The following is a 22,304-nucleotide window of genomic DNA, read 5'->3' as shown; positions in this document are numbered from 1 at the left end:
AATCCCGTCCCTTACTTCACCTTGCTTTTGATTTTATAACCTTTAGCAAAAGCTTCTCCTGAAACGTTAGCCACAAACAACTGGCAGCAGCTCTCGTCCACACTGAAGATCACCGAGCGTCCTCTCACATAAGCAACAATGCACTTCTCGCACCGGACTGTTTATTTTGGAGCGTTGCCACGGCTCATTGTTAAAACAACAGCATCCTACTCAGGCTTTGATGGCCTTTATTTCCTCACCAGCTGCCTGCAATAATCCTCTAAAAGGAATATAATCAATCCTCTTCAAATCCACTTTTAAGGTTGTCTGCCTGCTCGTGTCCGGACATTAATCATCGCTTTCTGCTTTATCCACCAATATAGAAGTTTAAAACCCCTAAAACATGCTGGCTAATCAGGGGACACATTGAGCTTATTTCCCATGGAGATAGTATAAATAACCTGCAGCATGTCACCTCTGTAATGTAGGGGTTGAGCTTTTTTTATTATGCAGGATTTGGATGAAAATTTGTGTTTATGATTGTTTATTTGGATGCATTAAACAGAAGAAGGCTTGACCAAAAGAACCATAGTTTATTTTGGATTGCAGTGTAGCCAGAAAATGTCTGAGTAAGTATATACCCGTTACAGTGTCCCAAAACAACGATTACAACATGGCATCAATACTGGCCAATGATGACATGACTTCAAATGGCTTTTCTGTCAGATTTTCTCTAAAATCAAGGGTTTTTTTCTCAGTATTTACAAGTTCATTGAATACCTTTGTACTGGTTTTATGTATGCTTTTTTCTTTTTATGGTTTTACTGTATTGTAATTAGGGCACTCAAGAGAGTACTCCTATGGCCTTCCCAGTTTAAATAATACTAATACTTTTAAATGGTGACTTTACAAATAATTTTTCTTGTAAACAAAATGAGGATAAAAAGGTCAAGGTTGACCGAATTACTTGTTTTTGGACCTTGTATGTTCATTCATACCACCATATTACTATTTTAGGAATTTTCTACAGTAGCTTTGCATGATTTACATTTTCATAGTTCAAAATAATCCTTCTTTGTCTTATTCATTCTTTCTTTTTTCTTTTTTTAGCTGATTTATCTCCTCTCCCTTTCAGACAATTTTCCTCTGACTGGTTGTCTCATGGTAACAAAGTGGGTGGGTGGAGCTTCAGTCCCTAAGAGCTCTCTCTTTGATCTGATATAAAACCAGAGCTACAATTTGTGTAAATACATGCCCAATACATTTGTGTTTTATTTCTGTTCCATCATGTTATTTTTTATTCAACTGTTTAATTGGTTAGTCCACTTTTCTTTTACTTTGCCAGCTTCACATGTGCCAAACTTACATTAAATATTCTATTTGTCCCAGTGTACTATTATCCATTTGGGACATTTTAAGGTGTCTGGATCTAAATATAACTGTAGCTTGCACCTTGTGTTTAATCCATGATCCATCCTCATCCGCGATGGGCAGCAGGTTTGTGTAACTCTATCAGTGCATGCCCATGTAAAGGAAGAAGGCTTCACACCAAGGACAATGGTGTGATATAAAAAGGGACAGTGCCACTGGTAAAACCACAGGGTAACGATCCCATTTAACAGCTTCTGCGCTGGAGTTTTGGAAAAGCTGAGACACTTTGTTTGTGATCAGGTCCAAACACAAACTGTTCAGTGTTTCTGTCCTTGTACTTGTGCAGCAAAGTGGGTGAGTATGATAATGTTCAGGATGCATTTTTTAAGTGTTATGTTGACATAATTTTTAATTCAAGAGATGATTGGTGTGTTTTTTTTAAATCTGTGATTTAGGAGAAAATGAGCACCGATGGGGAAATGACAATTTTTGGGGTGGCTGGCCAGTACCTGCGCAAGTCTGAGAAGGAGAGGACGGAGGCTCAGACACGGCCGTTTGACAGCAAGACGGCGTGCTTTGCGAGCGATGAGAAAGAGATGTATGTCAAGGCTGAGATCCAGGAAAGGGCAGACGGCAAAGTCAGTGTGAAGACGGCGGATGACAGAGTGGGTGGACTGAAGTGTTGCTCTAATAAACTGCTTTGGTGACAACTGAACGCAGCCTGGGAAAAAAAGAGCTTTCTGTATATGAGATGTCTCACGAGGACATTATTCTTTCTAATATTTTAGAAGGATTTTATACAGCTGTCATAAAATCTGCAATAAAAAACCTCCTGAACTTTATTATTCTGGCTTTCAACTGAGACATTTAATCTTGCCTGAAGCCCTAAATGCTGCTTCAGTTTCCACAAAAGTAATAATTTGAATGAAAATGTGATTCCACATTATTAAAACGTGTAAAGGCAGTAATTATCCTGCAGGCATTTGGCCTTTGAAAGACCTTTTTCCCCCTTAACTTTGGGCATCGTGTTTCAATATTCATCTTTTTTCAGACTTTAGCTGTCAGAGAGGACCAAGTGTTTCCCATGAACCCCCCAAAGTTTGATAAGATTGAGGACATGGTGATGATGACACACCTCCACGAGCCTGCTGTGCTGTACAACCTCAAGGAGAGATATGCAGCTTGGATGATTTACGTAAGTCAAACATAAAATATGAAGCTGCGCGCAGAGTTAATTAAAACAGCGAGGCGTTAAAAATTGGAAACCAGATTTTCTGATTATTCAGAAGCTGCAGTGTGATTGTTTAGAAACAGATGACTTCACTCTGGGCTTCATAAGTTATATAAGTAAAGATGCAAACTTAAATTAGGAGTTACTGTCGTTTTTTATGAATTCTTTTTGTAAGAAATACTAAAAGTTTTAATTTTATAACTAGGAATATACTTTACTTTATTAGAGTGGATCCATAATGTTAAAAATTTGCTAAAATCCAATTTGAGATGTTTTTTTTTGTACATTAAAAAACTACATTATACTTCATCTGTACTATAAAAACCAAAAGTGTGAAATGTCCATTTTCATACAGTATAACTAATTTGATAGTTGTGCCACAATTTTCATATTTATACAGTAATTTAGCCCCTTAGACATGTGCACAATGAGAAATAAGTTTCTATTTCTGAATAGATTCACCTCACACACACAGATACCTGTGAACTGTTGTTCAGCAACATAGTAAGAAAGTGCTAGAATTTTCTGTAAATGAAGCACAAACTTGCTAGGCCTTTTAAAAACTCACAGCAAGACACATTCTCCAAAAGGTCCCATTCATTCACTCATTAGGAGGCCTAATCGATAGCAAATGGCTACATGTACCTGTGTCGGCATACCTGTGAATCAAAGCAGCTGCAGGCCTAACTTTAAGCTTCATCAACATCTAAATGGATGAGCTATGAAAACAAATAAAACACAAAAATAAATAAATAAAAAATACCCCTCAATAAAACTCTTTTAAAGCGGGAAACATATTTGAAACAAACTTTAAATCTTATGAAGTTTGGCATGTTAACATGACAGTCTGTGGGGACTTGAGTCTGTCTTGTGTGGAGATTAGAGGAACTGCAGTTTTGGGCACTTCTACATTAGCTCAATTTTCAGCCCCAGAAGAAAGGACAGAAAAATCCAAAACCAAGTTAATGAAATAGTCTGTTTTAATGAAGCAGACTAATGTTCCACATGTGGTCAATATAACTTTTGCTGTGATGCAGATTTGAAGGCTGAATTACTTATGCAGCTGCAATGAGCCACCTGATGTTGCAATCGAAAACCTGAAAGCCTCTTCCGTGTTTCCCACGCAGACCTACTCTGGACTCTTCTGTGTGACTGTGAACCCTTACAAATGGCTGCCAGTCTACAACCCAGAGGTGGTCCAGGCCTACAGGGGAAAGAAAAGGATGGAAGTCCCTCCTCACATCTTCGCCCTGTCTGACAACGCTTATCAGTTCATGCTCACAGGTGCCAAAGCAGAAACGTCTCTGCAAAAGGAATCTTTACATTTTTTGTCTAACTTCCATTTCTTCTATCCTCAGACCGTGAAAATCAGTCTATACTAATCACGTAAGTTTAACAGAGACTGTTTCTCTTCACGAGGACTTTGCATCGAATGACTCGTAGGGTGAAATGTTGGCTTTTTCATTTCTTTTGTTCCTCAGTGGAGAATCTGGTGCAGGAAAGACTGTCAACACCAAGCGTGTCATTCAGTACTTTGCAACAATTGCAGTGTCTTCAGACAAGAAAAAAGAGGCAATTAACAAAATGAAGGTAAGTTCATCAGCGGTCAGTCAGTCAGTGTTTCAGAGTGCAGTGGGCATCAGATTTACGTGAAGGTCCGCTCTTCATCAGGGGACTCTGGAGGATCAGATCATCCAGGCCAACCCTCTGCTGGAAGCTTTTGGGAATGCTAAGACTGTGAGGAATGACAACTCATCTCGCTTTGTGAGTGAGCCTCAGGGACTTTACACTTTGATTTAATTTCCCAGATGGCTGTGAGAAATGAGATGCCCCCTTTTTTTTGTGTTGAACAGGGTAAATTCATCCGAATCCACTTTGGTGCGACTGGTAAACTGGCATCTGCAGATATTGAGACGTGTAGGTTTATACTCACTAACTTTGGATAAAGAATGAGGTAAATTATCTTTCCACAAAGAGTAAAATGTTTTTTCTTTCTGAAAGATCTGCTGGAGAAGTCGAGGGTGACATTTCAGCTGCGGGCTGAGAGAAGCTACCACATCTTTTATCAGCTTACCTGCAACAAGAAGCCTGAACTGATAGGTGAGCTGATGAATTGTTTTTGAACTACTTTGATGCTCTCAATGTTCATTTGCATAAACCTCATTTCTTTCCCTTCAGATCTACTTCTCATCACCACCAACCCCTACGACTTTGCCTTCATCAGTCAGGGAGAAATCAGTGTGAAAAGCATCAATGACGCTGAAGAGCTAATGGCTACAGACGTGAGTGGACTCAGATCTCGCTGAGCTGAGTTACAGCTCATTCAAATCTGACTTGGCCTCTTTTATTTTAAATACAGGAAGCTTTTGATGTTCTGGGCTTCTCCTCTGAAGAGAAAGCGTCCATCTATAAGCTCACTGGCGCTGTGATGCATTATGGGAACATGAAGTTCAAGCAGAAACAGCGGGAGGAGCAGGCTGAGCCAGAGGGCACTGAAGGTGAGGGCGATACAAACAAATAAACAAACAAAAGAAAGAGCTATGAATGAGGTCACATATCTATATTCTTCTGTTTTCCCTGCAGTGGCTGATAAAGCAGCGTATCTGATGGGCCTGAACTCGGCAGATCTGCTGAAAAGCCTCTGCTATCCCAGAGTGAAGGTTGGAAATGAGTACGTCACCAAAGGGCAAAATGTTCAGCAGGTAAGCTCAGAATCTAAAAGCGTTTCATCCTGATAACAGCTCAGTCACACCAGAGTAAAAACAAGATGGAAACCTCTTTGCAACTATGTAAAAAAAATCAGCAGTTGCTACGGTGATTGATTTCCTTTTTTCTGAATTTGCCAAACATTTGTTTGGCCAACATCCTCAGTCTCTTGGTATTCAGAGGTTGCAATTGCACAAGTCGCCTGTAGGGAAGCAACCTGTCTCCAAACAACAGCAATCTAACTCAGACTGACTGAATGACATTTAACAGATTGGCGAATGTTTGGAATTGTAAACGCAGCCAGATTGGCAGCACCTTGTGATCAATATGTGCTGATGAGCATTTCATGGCCCCCCTCCATTGTTTTCCCTGGAGTGACTGTAACATAAGCAGCCTACACACTCCGAGATTCTGAAGTGTGACGCTGAACGAACTAACTTTGATAGGACATCAAACATGATGCATGCAGTCTGTACAACAATATTACTGAAATGAGGCCAAGATGCAAGGCTATCTATCTATCCCGTTATGCTGCATCCTCCTCAGCTTAGTCTTAGATGTCTTTTGTGCAGCACTGTATGAAGATAATTCACCATCTTTCCAGGTGTACAACTCTATTGGCGCCCTTGCAAAATCAGTCTACGAGAAGATGTTTTTTTGGATGGTCGCAAAAATCAACCAGCAGCTCGATACGAAGCAATCCAGACAACATTTCATTGGAGTTCTCGATATCGCCGGCTTCGAGATCTTTGATGTGGGTGTTTAAAATATATCTGTACATTCCTCACAATCTCACAGAAATTTGTTTATTTACTTGAATAACATATTTTATGTGTTTAGCACAACAGCATGGAGCAGCTCTGCATTAACTTCACCAACGAGAAGCTGCAACAGTTTTTCAACCATCACATGTTTGTGCTGGAACAAGAAGAATACAAAAAAGAAGGGATTGACTGGGAGTTCATTGACTTTGGTATGGACCTGGCAGCCTGCATTGAGCTCATTGAAAAGGTATTATATGCAGTATGGTTTAAAAAATAAGAAACATGAAACTTAATGTTTCAAATACGAGAATGTTATTAACAAGAATTTTGGGTTTCCAAGCCAATGGGCATCTTCTCCATCCTTGAGGAAGAGTGCATGTTCCCAAAATCAACAGAGACGTCTTTCAAGAACAAACTCTATGACCAACATCTTGGCAAGAACAACTGCTTCTTGAAGCCCAAACCAGTCAAAGGGAAGCCCGAAGCCCACTTCACGTTGGTGCACTACGCTGGCACCGTGGACTACAACATCACCGGGTGGCTCGAGAAGAACAAAGACCCGCTCAATGAGTCGGTGGTGCAACTTTACCAGAAGTCATCAGTCAAAATACTGGCCATGCTGTACGCGCACTACTCTGGATCAGACGGTAAGTATGCCTTTTTTCCACTAGCGCTCGATTGTTTATTAACATGATACGGTCGTGTTATGTTTTAAACTGTCATTGATGCAGAGACAGCTGCAGGAGGAGCCAAAAAGGGATCCAAGAAGAAGGGGGCATCTTTCCAGACTGTGTCGGCTTTGTTCAGGGTAACATAAAATTTACCAGTGGTTTCTAGGGTGCGCATCGATTAGAAATCATCCTGGAAATCAGTTTAAATAAGTAAAGATAGTATTTTTTAATAGAATATTAAAAAATAAATGGTAACACCAAAACCCATCGTTTTCTTCACAAATTGTTTGGGGGGGGAATTAAGCTTGTGGTGTAGTTTCCTTCGTCCGTATTTTTAATGGTTGCCCCAGATTTGCTCAAGGTTAACAAATTAAACCTTGGAGTGCCTCCTAGAAAACCTTTTTTATGGGTAATCTTAAATATTGCTAAGCAACTGCTAGTCATGAGCATAACAAAAAAGTATTCCTGAGTTTAAAAAGAAGTCAAAACTATTAGAACAAAACTTCTACACGTGTGGATTTTCTGCAGGAGAATCTTGGGAAGCTTATGACCAATCTGAGAACCACTCACCCTCACTTTGTGCGCTGCTTGATACCAAACGAGACCAAAACACCAGGTAGTTTTTAATAATCCACTTCTTCTGACATTTATATAACCATAGTAATGCAACTAAAATAATTACTGCCTTCAATAACAGGCATAATGGAGAACGGCCTCGTTATCCACCAGTTACGATGCAACGGCGTGCTGGAAGGCATCCGGATCTGCAGGAAAGGCTTTCCCAGCAGAATCCTCTATGGTGACTTCAAGCAGAGGTAAACACTCAAAGCTTTTGAATATTTCATACCTTTTGTTCTTATACTCAGATTTATCGTTTCTCCAACAGGTACAGGATTCTTAACGCGAGCGCAGTTCCAGAGGGACAATTCATGGATAACAAAAAAGCTGCGGAGAAGCTCCTTGGCTCAATCGACGTGGATCACACGCAGTACAAGTTTGGACACACTAAGGTTTTTAGTTGTTAACATATAACAAGGGTTAAATGGTAAAGAAGAGCAATGAGAAGTGAGAGTGGTAATGACCTTTCATTTCAGGTGTTTTTTAAAGCCGGCCTGCTTGGCGCCTTGGAGGAGATGAGAGATGAGCGACTGGCACAGGTCGTGATGTCCACTCAGGCTCTGTGTCGCGGATACCTCGTCCGGCTAGAGTATCAGAAGATGATGGCCAGAAAGTAAAGATGCATACTGCATTCATGTGTGGTGGACTAAAAACAAAGAAAGAGGAAATCATACATTAACTCTTATAGGCTGTGCCAACAGGCCCTGCATGCTTTATAGATCCATCACAGCTAAAACCTGCATCTTAAATGAAATGAAATTTCTACTTTGACAGGGACGCAATCTACACCATCCAGTATAACTTCCGTTCCTTCATGAATGTAAAGCACTGGCCGTGGATGAAGCTGTACTTTAAGCTGAAACCTCTTCTGAAGAGTGCTGAGGCTGAGAAGGAAATGGCCCAAATGAAGGTGGACTTTGGAAAACTCAAGGAAGATCTGTCCAAATCAGAAACCCGTCGGCGGGAGCTGGAAGAGAAAATGGTCTCCATCGTACAAGAGAAGAACGATCTGTTGCTTCAAGTCCAGGCCGTAAGTTAAGAACCACTTATTGTCCACGTGGGTGCTGCAACTTTTGAGAAATAATGTTAGCCCACAATCTTGATATCAGGAGGCTGACAACCTGCTGGATGCAGAGGAGAGGTGCGAAGGACTCATCAAAAGCAAGATCCAGCTGGAAGCCAAACTCAAGGAGGTGACCGAGAGACTTGAAGATGAGGAGGAGATCAACGCTGAGCTGACCGCCAAGAAGAGGAAGCTCGAAGACGAGTGCTCTGAACTGAAGAAGGACATCGACGACTTGGAGTTGACCTTAGCTAAAGTGGAGAAGGAAAAACATGCAGTAGAAAACAAGGTGAGTCTCCAATCAACTGCTGTATCATCTCAGTAGAGGAGAATTGTTATATCTTCCTTCTTAATCATCGCTGTAGGTAAAAAACCTAGTAGAAGAAATCATGAGCCAAGATGAAAACATCACCAAACTGTCCAAAGAGAAGAAAGCCCTGCAGGAGGCTCATCAGCAAACACTGGACGACCTGCAGTCCGAGGAAGACAAAGTAAACGCGCTTACCAAAGCCAAGACCAAACTGGAGCAGCAGGCGGATGATGTGAGTTATCCTGCATGCAGAAGTACTGAAGTGTACAACTGCTGTTAAGATGTGTAAGATGGCTTTATCTTTAGCTGGAAGGTTCACTGGAGCAAGAGAAGAAGGTCCGTATGGATCTGGAAAGAGCCAAGAGGAAGCTGGAGGGTGACCTGAAACTTGCTCAGGAGTCAATCATGGATCTGGAGAATGACAAGCAACAGCTGGAAGAAAAGCTGAAAAAGTAAGGACTCAATGTTTTGGTGCTGAAAAGAGTGTTTAAAAGTGTTATTTTCTTTATACATATAGGAAACTGAGTTTGTAAGATAGTTAACAGTTTATGGGCAAACAAAGTGTTGAAGCCAGGAAAGGTGTTAGCTGTGAATGGAGGGGCTGTGGGTCACAAACCCACAAAGAATTAATCTGTAGTTTCCCTCTGTGCAAAGTTTTATCATCTCCCGGCTCACTGTTTTGGTTTCTGTTTGACATTCATGCTCCAAACATAAGAGACCAAAAGGACCAGAGCTGGTGGAGATGATAAAGTTTGTACACAGGCAGCTTTAGGCAAACATATTCTTCAAACCAGCTCTTTAATCTCACCGCTTACAGCTTGTTGCACTATTTAATGTGTGTTATATATTCATTTATGTGGCACTGTGCACTCACTGGTTACTTTATTAGGTTGCTTGCTAGTACTGGGTTGGAGCCCTTTTTATCCTTGAACATGGTCAACTTGAAATAATGACAGATCCCTCAGAGTAACATATTTCTTTTTAACCCTTCAGGCTTCAAAAATAAACATTTTTAAGCATTCAGCAAGTTTTCCTTTTTTTTTTTTACAGGAAAGACTTTGAGTTGTCACAACTGCAGTCAAAGATAGAAGACGAACAAGCACTCAGTGGTCAGCTGCAGAAGAAAATCAAAGAGCTCCATGTGAGAATTGTTTTGAATTACCTGAGCTGGTGTCCACTTCAGGATTTACATTATTGGCAGATAATATAATGATGCAGATGAGAAAGGTTCATCGACTGTATATCTACTTATTCTGCTTTGAGTAGAAACACAACATAACAGATACAGTACATTTTATCTCCATCACTGCAACGTCACTAATATGAAGCTGATTCTGTGCTTTTCTGTAGCGGTTTTCAACAATAGCACTCAACTGATTTCCGATGATGTCCAAAACATTATGGCCTATAGCCTGTACACAAAAGATGGACACTGGCTGTAGCATCACTGGACATTGCATCCTGATAGTGACACTAACTGGGATCATAGTTTACAAAATAAACGTCTTGTGTTCAATAAGACCTAAAACTAGTGATTGAAACTTTTAAATAATCAGGAAAGTGTTTACTGAGGTCATAGATTGTAAATAAAATAGGCAGGAAGGCAGAAAATGAAAATAAGTCAGGTTTAAACCTCTGCAAGCGAATAAATAAAGAAGGCTCCACAAGACTGACATCAGTGGCTACAGGAGGGGCCGTATCCCAAAAAATCTGACAAAGACATGACTTCAATTTCTTCTGTGTAATGTTTCATTATCAAAACTGGCAAAATGTGAGCTGGTTTTAACAAAAGCAACAAGAAGAACTGGTGAAAAAGGAGGTACAAGTTGCTCTGACCTACTTTTCTAAACTTTTGGTCTTAAGAAAAGTGGGTCAACTAAAATGTTAGCCACGTGAACTGGATGTCTCACGTGTCCCAGGTTAAAAAATACCGCACATGCACTAAAAGCTTTCAATTTAAATGGTGCAACCATTTTTAAATAACAAATAAAATTCCTGAATCGCATTTGCAATGCAGGCCCGAATTGAGGAGCTGGAGGAGGAAATCGAGGCCGAGCGTTCGGCTCGAGCCAAAGTGGAGAAGCAGAGGTCTGATCTGTCCAGGGAACTCGAGGAGATCAGCGAGAGGCTGGAGGAGGCCGGAGGAGCCTCCGCCGCTCAGGTGGAGATGAACAAGAAGCGTGAAGCTGAGTTCCTCAAACTTCGCAGGGAGCTGGAGGAGTGCATGCTGCAGCATGACGCTACCTCTGCTGCTCTGCGCAAGAAACACGCAGACAGTGTGGCTGAAATGGGAGAACAGCTGGATAACGTGCAGAGAGTCCGGCAGAAGCTGGAGAAGGAGAAGAGTGAGTTAAGGCTGGAGTTGGATGACATGTCGAGCAATATGGAATCCGTGGCCAAAACAAAGGTTGGTCATTAAACTTGTCTTTGTCTTTACGCTCCCTTCAATGTAAAAACATTACAAGGTTTATGTTTTTGCTTTCTTAAATTTGAAGATCAATTTAGAGAAAATGTGCCGATCACTTGAAGATCAACTGAACGAGGTGAAAACCAAAGAGGAGGAGCATCTGAGGCTCATTAACGACCTTTCGAGCCAGAAAGCTCGGCTTCAGACAGAAAACGGTAAGGAGTAAAGTAAACAAGCTGGAAGTCAAATAAAGTCACAGATACACCTGCTTTAATTCTCTTTACACCGCCCATCCAGCTGAGATGTCTCGGCAGCTGGAAGAAAAGGAGTCCCTGATGTCACAGTTAACCCGCGGTAAGCAAGCCTTCATTCAGCAGATCGAGGAGCTGAAACGGCTTCACGAGGAGGAGGTGAAGGTAAGCTGTGCCGAAACACACTAGCCTGAATGTTTGGCAGTTTAGTGTGTTCATGGTGTCGCTTTCATTCTGCTCAGGCTAAAAACGCCTTAGCTCACAGTTTGCAGTCATCACGTCATGACTGCGAGCTGCTAAGGGAGCAGTACGAGGAGGAGCAGGAGGCCAAAGCCGAGCTGCACCGCTGTCTGTCCAAGGCGAACAGCGAGGTGGCTCAATGGAGAACCAAATACGAGACAGACGCCATCCAACGAACCGAAGAGCTCGAGGAGGCAAAGTAAGAACAGTCTTCATTTCACTTTAAATGTTGTGCTAATGATGACCCGAATTTCTCCTACAGGAAGAAGTTAGCCCTCCGTCTGCAGGATGCAGAAGAAGCTGTGGAGGCCGTTAACTCCAAGTGTTCCTCTCTCGAGAAGACGAAGCAGCGGCTGCAGGGAGAGGTGGAGGACCTAATGATGGATGTGGAGAGGTCTAATGCTGCTGCTGCCACTTTGGACAAGAAGCAGAGAAACTTTGACAAGGTTTGGTTTTCATGAGATATCCTAAAATTGCTGATGTGACTGATGCATTTGTTAAGAGGTTCAGTAAGAAGAATATCCTGCAGGAGGAAGGTAGAGTGGAACAGGTGAGAATTACTTTAATAGTGGTCAACACTCCCAAACCTCTCTTTACGCAGCTGTTAATAAGACAAAACTCGTAGGATAATTAAAGTACTGACTTCAGTTCAAGCCATAACTATTTGTCAGCAATCTGCTAACACTGCTCAGTTGTTTAGCAGCATTATAGAGGATATCTGGTGCCAAAGACCCAAAGGAAGGATAAAGATTGTATGATACCTGATGTCTTGTCGAGCGTCCATATGCAAGCAGCATCATGTTTTGACAATAAAGTGATATATTTATCTGAAACCATTTACTGATATGTGAGCCTTTTATTGTAAAGGTTGTTGCTGAGTGGAAGCAGAAATACGAGGAGGGTCAAGCAGAGCTGGAGTCAGCTCTAAAAGATGTTCGCTCTTTGGGCACGGAGAACTTCAAGATGAAGAATGCCTTTGAGGAATGCCTGGAACAAGTGGAGACACTCAAACGGGAAAATAAAAATCTGCAGCGTATGTCAAGGTCCCCCTTTTTATAAAAATCTCTAATAATGCAGCAAAATGTCGATCGTTATCATGATTTCCTTCTCCCTGCAGAGGAAATCATGGATCTCACGGAGCAGCTGGGAGAGATGGGGAAAACCATCCACGAGCTCGAGAAAGCAAAGAAACAGGCTGAGCAGGAGAAGTTAGAGGCTCAGACGGCTCTGGAGGAGGCAGAAGTGAGTAGAAGAACAATATCTAAACAAACTCTGCTGTCTCTGGGTATTATTACTGCATGTCCTTGTTCAGGGCTCACTGGAGCATGAGGAATCCAAGATCCTTCGAGTCCAGCTGGAGCTAAACCAGGTGAAGTCTGAGGTGGACAAGAAGCTAGCTGAGAGGGACGAGGAGATCGAACAGCTGAAGAGGAACAGCCAAAGAATCATCGACACAATGCAAACCAATCTGGATTCTGAGGTCCGGAGCAGGAACGACGCCCTCAGAGTGAAGAAGAAGATGGAGGGAGACCTGAACGAGATGGAGGTCCAGCTGAGCCACGCTAACAGGCAGGCGGCCGAGGCCCAGAAACAGCTGAGGAACATTCAAGTTCAGCTCAAGGTGGGCCGCGTGTAGACAGCGAGAAGAGTTTGTTATTACCTCAGCTTAAGAACATGCTTCTATTTATAACATTTCTGTTTAGGAGGTCCAGATTCAACTCGATGACGCCCTGAGAAACACCGATGACATGAAAGAGCAGGTGGCCGTGTCGGAGCGCAGGAGCAACCTCGTGCAGGCTGAAATGGAGGAGATCCGAGCAGCTCTGGAACAGACCGAGAGAAGCCGCAAGCTAGCGGAGCAGGAGCTGCTGGATGCCAGCGAGAGAGTGCAGCTGCTACACTCACAGGTTCAGATCCACCAGTTTTACATGTGCACACATTTTTTTATTAGCAATAGATGGCACGACCACAACGGACAGCTATTGACCATGAATTGGTGGTAGGGTTGAGAAATGTTGGGGGTCAGGCCAGAACTGGGGTTATATTTATGAAGAATGTGCAATCAGATGAAAGGCATCCTGCAGACTAAATGATTCAGTAAATGATATTAAATGATCAGGCTGCTCTCCCTGAGGTGAGATCAGTGAAACCTGCAACCTGCAAATAATTTATCTAATTTAGCGAATCGATGTCAGGTCATAAATTTGATGACGAAAATCTGTGTCAGTGTCTGTCAGTAATGGGTACAAACCTCAGAAGTATTCCAGTTCTTTGTTTTTTCTTACTTATAAGTTTCAATAGATTTAGTAGAACAAATAAAAATATATTTGGCAAACTTTTCAAACCAGATTTTTAATTTTCTCAGAATTTTCTCAGATCGCAGAAGTCGTAGCTCTACAGTTAGAATCCACTTTTTCTCTGAAACGACATCTATTTAAATATTTGAAGGTATCACGACTCATTTGGAAACCATCATCATTATTTGTCCCTCTTATGTTAATTCAAATCCTCGCCTGCAGAACACCAGCCTGCTCAACAGTCGGAAGAAGCTGGAGGCGGATCTGTCTCAGATTCAGAGTGAGATGGATGATAGTGTCCAAGCAGCCAGGAACGCTGAGGAGAAAGCCAAGAAAGCCATCACTGATGTAAGTCGATTTTTCTCAGTGTAAGCCTAAAAGATGCAGCAGTATGCTTGCCATTTTATTCCTTTTTTTCAGGCGGCCATGATGGCGGAGGAGTTGAAGAAAGAGCAGGACACCAGCGCTCATCTGGAGAGGATGAAGAAGAACCTGGAGGCGACTGTCAAAGACCTGCAGCAGCGCCTCGATGAGGCCGAGAACCTGGCCATGAAAGGCGGAAAGAAGCAACTCCAAAAACTGGAAGCCAGGGTAATCTGACCAAATAACATCTTTCATCAGCTTTAGGAACAGGAGGGTGTTGCTCAAAAACACAGGAGACTGATGACCAAACATTTTCGCCCTTCCAGGTGCGAGAACTCGAGAACGAGCTTGAAGCGGAGCAGAGGCATGGCTCAGAGTCTGTGAAAGGTGTGCGCAAACTCGAGCGCAGGATTAAGGAGCTCACCTATCAGGTAGAAAAACTCTGTTCACTTTCACAATGCAAGGTTTTTACAAATGTTTCAAAAAATGGAGATCGTTTCTTTTCTGTCACCAAAAACTAGTCCGAGGAGGACAAGAAGAACATGATGAGACTGCAGGAGCTGGTAGACAAACTCCAGCTGAAGGTGAAAGTGTACAAGAGGCAGGCTGAGGAAGCTGTGAGTGTTTTTTCTGTCAAACATGTTGTAGTTAGATGTTTGGAGAATTTGGAGAATTTGATTTAGTTTTTTTTTTGGTTGTTAACAGGAAGAGCAAGCCAACACTTACCTGACTAAGTTGAGGAAGGTGCAGCATGAGCTGGAGGAGGCCGAAGAGCGAGCCGACATCGCTGAGTCCCAGATCAACAAGATGAAAGTGAAGAATCGAGACACGAGCAAGGTGATCGAATCAGCCAAAGCTAATACACCTTAAACTCACTGTAATAAGCGCTAATGACTTCTTGTTCTTCTCATTTTCAGGTAAAAGATAGCGGGGAGTAGCGGCGATTAAAGGGCATTAAGATGATATCGAAAGCTGAGTCTCTGAAACTCATTTGAGCTCATTTACAACATATTCTTAATCAAACGTGTGTTTTTCTTCCATTTAAAGCAACTGTGGGTATAATTTATGTAACTTAATTCTCAGATAAAGACCTAAAATTGGTGGAGAACAAAATCAGAAATAAAAAGATGAAGCGGTGCTCAGTTACAGAGCAGTACTGCCATGATAACGTTGATCTGGACGCTGTAAAATGAGCAGCTGATATTTTAATAACTGAAAAATAAAAATTCTGTCTTTGGCTTCCTCCCACAGTCCAAAGACACATTTAGTAAGGTTAGGTTAACAAATCTTCACGTCATACACACAGTGACTTTAAACCTTAAGCGAGGCAGTTATCTTCTGTATTTGCTTAAATGTATTTGTGTTGTGTTATTGAATGTGTGTTGCCTCAATTATAATAAAATCCTTAATCTTAAAAAAAAGTGTCCATTAATACAAATGGCTATTGATGCATATGGAATAAAAACTGAGACCTTGTGATTGAATGAGTCGGAGCAAACATGAGACAAAGTAGGTTTGATTTTAAAATTGTTTAATGCTGCTCTAAAACTGAAGACAGACAAAAGGTAAGACCAGAGAAGAAGAAGAAAAAGAGGCTGTCACTGGGACAAAAAAGGAAAGACTAGACGTGCTGGAAGTTCTGGATACTAAACATTTAGTTCTGCTAAAACGAGCTGCTTGGTGCAGATTAGCATCATGCTGCTGAAATTCTACAGGATGCTATTTGTGTCAAAATAACAAAAAGTCAAATTTAGTTCAATATTTCTATTTCTGTTCAGAATTTTACAGAAACATTTATTGCATGTTATCATTTGCCATCCTGAGAAGTTATAAAATAACTTGTATATAAATTAAATCATTGCACTCTGGTTCACTTTTCTCACCAAAAATGATGAAACTGAAAAGTGACCCAGGAGCAAAATCTTGATCACTGATAGAAAGGTGGGGAAATTGTAACCAAATGCTTCATAAATGCATCTTCCAGCCTCCATTCTGCACACTTTCAATATTAATAGTTACTTACATGCATTTCAAAGACAAGAGCAAATGTGCGCACATCCAAGCAAACTCTATTTATGTGCTAGACCAAAGAAACGATATGTTCCTACAAAACCGGGAAACATCTGCGGACTAGTTTTTAATTCTTGTTTCTGATCTGCAGCTACTGGCAGAGAAAAAACGCTTTTGTGTACATTTTTTAAGAATGAAATTGGTACATGGAGCAAAACAGCATCAACACCTTTCCCCCTTTTTTCTTTTATTTTGACACAAATTTATTATCCTAAATGTCTCTAAGTGGCATCTTATAAGCTTCAAATGTGTAAAGTTAGAAGTGTATAAGTGTTAGTGTTGATTTGTAATTACTGAAAACATCTGCTGACCTTTAGAAAACAGGAGACCAGCGTCTTATATTTTCATGCCAGCAATTAAATGAAGTGATGTTGATGTTATATAATCAATCCCACAGGTGTCCCCTTCAATTAAAGTCATCAACTTTGGAGCTGTGGTTGTGTGAGAAGTTATAAGTGTTAAATAAGCCGCTTAATTACTCTGAGACATAAATACTTTAAGCTAAAGCATCTAGAGAATTTATGCCACTCGTTAAGCCGTGTTTATTTTAATAGGTGTTAACATGCTATGGTATTAATGTGAGAATCGATGAACTTTTATATACTGGTGAAGTGCACTCTGTTACTCGCCCTGTCCCTCCTGGGCCTGGAAAACAAGCAAATTGATGCACAAAACAATAAATTTTTTAACCATTTATAAGAAAACACAAAGCTGTTACTTTCCAGAGTGCTTGCTTCTGTCATATTTCTGCCCTAAACCTAACATGGTGGGGAGTGTATGCCTGTTATTCTTTCAGAGGAACAGCTAAACACTCGTAGCTACAGTCTACATCGAATGCAGTACCTTCGAGCCTATTTCACGGCTCTTGGCTCTCATCTTGTTGGCCAGAGATTCGGCCATGTCAGCTCTCTCCTCGGCCTCCTCCAGCTCATGCTGAACCTTCCTGAATCTGGCCATGTGCACATTGGCCTGCTCCTCCTGGGGAACAATTGTTTTCAGTGTGATGGCGCTCTGACACTTCACTGTATCTCTGAATATATTTGTGCCGACAGTGATTCACTCACAGCTTCTTCAGCTTGTCGCTTGTAGGCTTTCATCTTGCTCTGGAGTTTGTCCACCAAATCCTGCAGCCGAATGTTGTTTTTCTTGTCTTCCTCGGACTGAAAACACAAGATGAACATCTCTTACAAACAGGAGAGACAAGAAAAGACAAATATCCATTCTCATTTGCTTAACTGCTAAAAACACCAGCTAATTTTACCTGATAGGTTAACTCTTTGATTTTCCTCTCATATTTTCGGACTCCTTTGATGGCCTCAGTGGAACGTTTTTGCTCAGCTTCAAGCTCGTTCTCCAGCTCGCGGACCTGGAGACGTGAGAAAGTAGATTTTAATGTTACAGTGAGCTTTCAGTTTTCTGTAGGGCTTTGATTTAACTGAAAATGTGTAAAAATGTTTACAACCAACTTTAACAGCACAGTTTTCATGCTCAGTACACTCATGTGAAAACAAAAGTGTATCCTTTTTAAAGTCGGAGGTTTTCCATGTCAGGACATAAAAAATGTAAATGAATTAAATACAACCTCAGATGCACGTGAAATATTACACCGTGTCGTAACTAACGAAAGCAAAGATGCAACGATTCACATGATTCAGCAGCTGTTTGACTCTCCTTCAGCAGCAACAACTTGGTCAGTCCCTCAATTTGCTGTGGAGGAATTTTAGCCCACTCTTCTTTAAAATGTTGCTTCAGTTCATTGAATTTTACAGCACTGGTTCATGCACCGCTGTCTGAAGGTCCCATCACAGCAACTCGGTCAGGTTTAGGTCTGAACTGGGTCATTGCACCACTTTGATTCTTCAGCTGTTCTGTTGGAGATTTGCTGCTGCTGTGCTTGGACCATTGCCCTGTTTCATTAGGACAATGAATTCCTCTTTGTACCAATGTGTTGACTCTAGAACACTTTGGTTTAAATAAAGAGGAGTTCATGATCACCTCAATGACTGCAAGGTGCCCAAATCAACAGCCTTCCACTCCCGTGCTAAAAGCTGCTATGGGGTGTTTGGTTTTGTGCACTATGGTCAAACGTCTCCATTTTAGTCTCACCGGTCCAAAGGACATTGTTCCAGAAGTCTTCTAGTTTGTTCAGCTGCACGTTTGCAAACCTAAACCACGCTGCCCTGCTCTTTTTAGACAGATGAGGGTTTCTCGTGGGAACCCTTCCAGACAAATACAGTCACAAACATTTAGCATGCTAACTGATGCCCATAGAGTTTGCAACGAAGCTCGTGGATTGCAAAGTCTGACTTTGGGGTAAATTTGTTGGGAAGGCCGGCAGCTCTGTCTTAAATGTTTTCCACGGGTGAATAATATTTTTCTTTGTAAAATTGTTTAGAAATGGCGTGATGACTCTTTTCAGACTCATGGGCACCAACGATTACTCCTCTAAAATCATTACTGATGTCTTTCCTCCTTGGAGCCTTGTTAACACATCTGAATCCTACAGACCAGCAAAATGCCAAAACTTCAGCTTCTACAGAGGTGCTTATTTTTTACTGATGATCAATGAATTAAGTACATTTGATTACCTGCACCTGGCTGCTACTTTCCCCCTTGACTCCCGTGGAAACAGTAAGGGCATATTTAGTTTTTTCACATACTGCTTCTGCATTTTGGATTATTTAATTAATTTTAAATAAATACAGACACAGTGCATTACATAATCTGTTGTTATTCATCTGTGGTTGTATTTGTCTCATTTTAAGACCTGCTAAGGACTTAGCAAAGATTATCTTACACTCTTTAGAATGAAAAAAGGGTTGTTAGACCACCTACTGTACCACAAACCTGTTTCAGTTTCATTTTTAAATGTGTTCTAAGAATACAAGTGGTTTGACATTTAGTAGTTTGCATATTTTATGCAGATTCTTATAAATTAACTTCTAATTAATTCTAAGAATAAAGCATATTAATGGAATTTTGTTCCCACTGTTAAAATGTAATTTCATAGCCATACACACCCTAGCCTCCAATTTCTGAAGCTGCTTCTTTCCACCCTTCATGGCCAAGTTTTCAGCCTCATCCAATCGGTGCTGAAGGTCTTTCACCGTCACCTCCAGGTTCTTCTTCATCCTCTCCAGGTGAGCGCTGGTGTCCTGCTCTTTTTTCAGCTCTTCCGCCATCATGGCAGCCTAGAGACACCGAACCATGAGCACATCACATCTTTATGATAATCAAACGTGTGATAACTCAAATAAAAGCCCTGTAGGAGTGTCATACATCAGTAATGGCTTTCTTAGCCTTCTCCTCGGCATTCCTGGCCTCTTGAACGGCTTCTTCTATTTCACAGTGAAGCTGAGTTACATCCGCCTCAAGCTTCTTCTTGGTGTTTAGAAGGCTTGTGTTCTGGAAAAGACAATTAAAAAAAGACTGTGACCTGTAAATCCCGCAGGTCAGAATGGGTTGTTGAACAGGTGAGCAGCCTACCTGAGAATGCAGAAGTCCCGCGCGCTCGCTGGCATCGATCAGTTCCTGTTCAGCCACTTTTCGACTGCGCTCCGTCTGCTCCACAGCAGCTCGAAGCTCTTCGATCTCGGCCTGCATCAAGGCCGTTCTGCGCTCCATCATGGCTACTTGTTCCTTCATATCTTCCTGTCCTCTCACAGATTCATCCAGGTGGATTTGGGCATCCTGCAAATGCATTCAGGTGAGCGTCCAGTTAATTTGTCTTTGCCCACCTGAGAGATCTCACTGACCAACACTTGTCTAACTTGAGCATCAGGTCATAATTGACAGTGTATGGAACAGCTTGGTCATCAGCTTGGTTATAACTTAAGCTAATTTAGCTTCCTATTCGTATGAGGCAGGTTCCTATGTGAACTAAACTGATATTCAGGTTAGGTAACATAAACATTTAGTGGCAGCAGTCTTCCAGCTGGGTGTCTTTAAATCAAAAAAGCGATAACCAAAGGAGCTCGAGTGAAACATGTTAACATTTGTATTTCATGTTAATCCGAGAAAGAATTATTTTGGGCTTTTGTCACTTTTATTAGGTTTTGTTTGTATTAAAAGGTGACAGAGAGAGAGGGTCTCGAATCGAATCTGGGTTTCTTCATTTGGCCTGCTTCACTGTTGAGCTAAAATTGTGCCCTGGTCTAATTTTTGGCTCTTCAAGCTTCAGCCACACAGGCCTAGAGACCCGTCGGCAACCTTCTGGAAACCTCCGGTTGCTAGGGAGAAATGTTCATTCTCAGACTGGTGAGTGGCTGCTTGAGGTGAAACTGGTTGCTAAGAGGATGCTGCAGCAAAAATGTCTGATTGCTGCAGCTGCCTGCAGTTTGCATGGAACTTATATGCAAAGACTCTTGTTACTCCACTCTTATCTTCCAAACCTGTCTCTATTTTTCTTATGCAAACACGCTTTCAGTATTTCAGCCAGTTCTTAAAGTTTTGCATGAAAAAAAAACCTCTTTTGTGGATGTTATAAAAGTATTAATGTGTGGTTGTACCTTGAGTTGCCCCTGAATGTTCCTCAGGTGTTTCTGAGCCTCGGCTGCCTGCCTGTTAGCATGGTTCAGCTGGATCTCCATCTCGTTCAAGTCTCCCTCCATCTTCTTCTTCACCCTCAGAGCGTCGTTCCTGCTGCGGACCTCGGCGTCCAGAGTGGCCTGCATGGACTCCAACACTCTCTGATGGTTCCTCTTCATCTGGTCGATCTCCTCGTCTTTCTCCGCTGATTTCCGGTCGACTTCAGCCTTCATCTGGTTCAGCTCCATCTGTGCATGCAGGATCTTCGACTCCTCCTGCTCCAGGGAAGCCTTAAAAACATTTCGGTTGCGTTTCACACTGTAATGGTAAGAATTTCCTGATTTTCCTCACTTCCTTTTGAGTTATACCTCAGCTTCTTCCAGCGCAGCCTGCATGTCATATTTCTCCGTTTCCACCTGCTTCTTGAATTTGTCGAGCTCGTGAATCGTCTTTCCGCTCTCCCCAAGTTGTTCTGTTAAGTCTGAGATCTCCTCTATGTGTTGGAAAATCAGAATTGCAAGAAATTTCCAAAAAACTCTTTTAAAGTTGTTGATCCACACAAAACATTCTGATCTGACTCACGCTGCAGGTTTTTATTCTCCCTCTTCACCGTCTCCAGATGATCCAAAGCTTCCTCATATGAGTTCTTCAGTTTGAAGAGCTCGGTGCTCAGAGATCGACTCTCTTTCTGAGTTCCCTCGAGCTCAGCCTGAGACTCCTCGTACTTCTGCTTCCACTCAGCCAGAATCTGAGCTCAGGGAGACATTCGCTGGTCAGAATTAATGCTGTAATATGTGTGTGATAATTAATATAATAAATACATATTACCTTGTCAAAGTTTCTCTGCTTCTTGTCTAGTGTAGCAGCTAAGCTGTTGGATCGTTCCACATCCACCATCAGGTCCTCCATTTCATTCTGAAGCCGTTGTTTAGTTTTCTCCAGAGAGGCGCACTTTGAGTTCACCGCCTCGATTTGTTCTTCAGCCTCTTGCAGACGCTGGGCAAGCTTTTTCCTGTCAGAAGTAAAATCGCTTGTTTCAAATCAAAAAGTCTTAGTGTTTCTTTTGTGTGTTGTGTTGTGTTTTAGGACACATTTTTTTCAGCCTTTATTTAACAAGGAAGCAAACTACTGGAGATTATGAATGTCATCTGTGAGAGGGCCCTAGATATCACAAGGTTAGGCAGCATTAACTAAGAAATCAAAGCTCCCAGAGAAACTACGGGTTCAAATCCAGGACCCTCCTCTGTAGTAGTAATAGTATAGTATTTATTTATTGTCATTGTCAAGAACAATGAAATTGCGTTTGGGGCTTCCATACAACCCAAAAAAAAGAAGAAAATAATAAATACCCCTTAAAACCCAAGTGTACATATTTAACCCAGTGTGACTCCAATGCAATAGACAATCCTTAGCAATAACATGAGAACATGACAAGT

General features: G+C 41.7%; 2 protein-coding genes across 2 annotated transcripts in view; one reads left to right on the top strand and one right to left on the bottom strand.

Moving 5' to 3' along the window:
* Positions 1-1,657: 1,657 nt before the first annotated feature.
* LOC102197495 (myosin-3-like) lies at positions 1,658-15,221 on the top strand. Its single transcript, XM_005739953.1, has 40 exons — positions 1,658-1,704; positions 1,806-2,015; positions 2,402-2,545; positions 3,709-3,865; positions 3,940-3,967; positions 4,063-4,171; positions 4,253-4,345; positions 4,435-4,498; positions 4,583-4,681; positions 4,760-4,863; positions 4,941-5,079; positions 5,165-5,283; positions 5,892-6,041; positions 6,128-6,298; positions 6,392-6,698; positions 6,783-6,859; positions 7,251-7,338; positions 7,420-7,537; positions 7,609-7,732; positions 7,817-7,953; positions 8,115-8,370; positions 8,450-8,692; positions 8,769-8,945; positions 9,020-9,165; positions 9,764-9,854; positions 10,731-11,120; positions 11,209-11,335; positions 11,418-11,536; positions 11,614-11,810; positions 11,874-12,057; positions 12,479-12,644; positions 12,729-12,853; positions 12,924-13,232; positions 13,315-13,518; positions 14,131-14,256; positions 14,329-14,499; positions 14,598-14,702; positions 14,793-14,888; positions 14,977-15,108; positions 15,189-15,221. The coding sequence occupies exons 2-40, from the start codon at positions 1,812-1,814 to the stop codon at positions 15,207-15,209; spliced, it is 5,817 nt and encodes a 1,938-aa protein (XP_005740010.1). The 5' UTR covers positions 1,658-1,704; positions 1,806-1,811; the 3' UTR covers positions 15,210-15,221.
* Positions 15,222-16,860: 1,639 nt separating this feature from the next.
* Positions 16,861-22,304, bottom strand: part of LOC102197206 (myosin heavy chain, fast skeletal muscle-like) — a 19,749-nt gene continuing 14,305 nt past the window's right edge. The window contains exons 29-39 of the mRNA XM_013912622.1: positions 21,697-21,880; positions 21,451-21,616; positions 21,237-21,361; positions 20,850-21,158; positions 19,828-20,031; positions 19,621-19,746; positions 19,362-19,532; positions 17,603-17,707; positions 17,406-17,501; positions 17,185-17,319; positions 16,861-16,986 (exon numbers count right to left, since the gene is read on the bottom strand). Coding sequence (XP_013768076.1) covers positions 16,963-16,986; positions 17,185-17,319; positions 17,406-17,501; positions 17,603-17,707; positions 19,362-19,532; positions 19,621-19,746; positions 19,828-20,031; positions 20,850-21,158; positions 21,237-21,361; positions 21,451-21,616; positions 21,697-21,880 — 1,645 coding nt within the window. The 3' untranslated portion in view covers positions 16,861-16,962. The remainder of the gene's footprint in view (positions 16,987-17,184; positions 17,320-17,405; positions 17,502-17,602; positions 17,708-19,361; positions 19,533-19,620; positions 19,747-19,827; positions 20,032-20,849; positions 21,159-21,236; positions 21,362-21,450; positions 21,617-21,696; positions 21,881-22,304) is intronic.

This window comes from Pundamilia nyererei, unplaced genomic scaffold (genome assembly GCF_000239375.1).
Source record: "Pundamilia nyererei isolate P.nyererei 1_Seehausen unplaced genomic scaffold, PunNye1.0 scaffold00095, whole genome shotgun sequence".
In the NCBI taxonomy this organism is placed as follows: domain Eukaryota; kingdom Metazoa; phylum Chordata; class Actinopteri; order Cichliformes; family Cichlidae; genus Pundamilia; species Pundamilia nyererei.
Note: the sequence above shows the minus strand (reverse complement) of the source record. Positions and strands in the feature narration are given on the sequence as shown.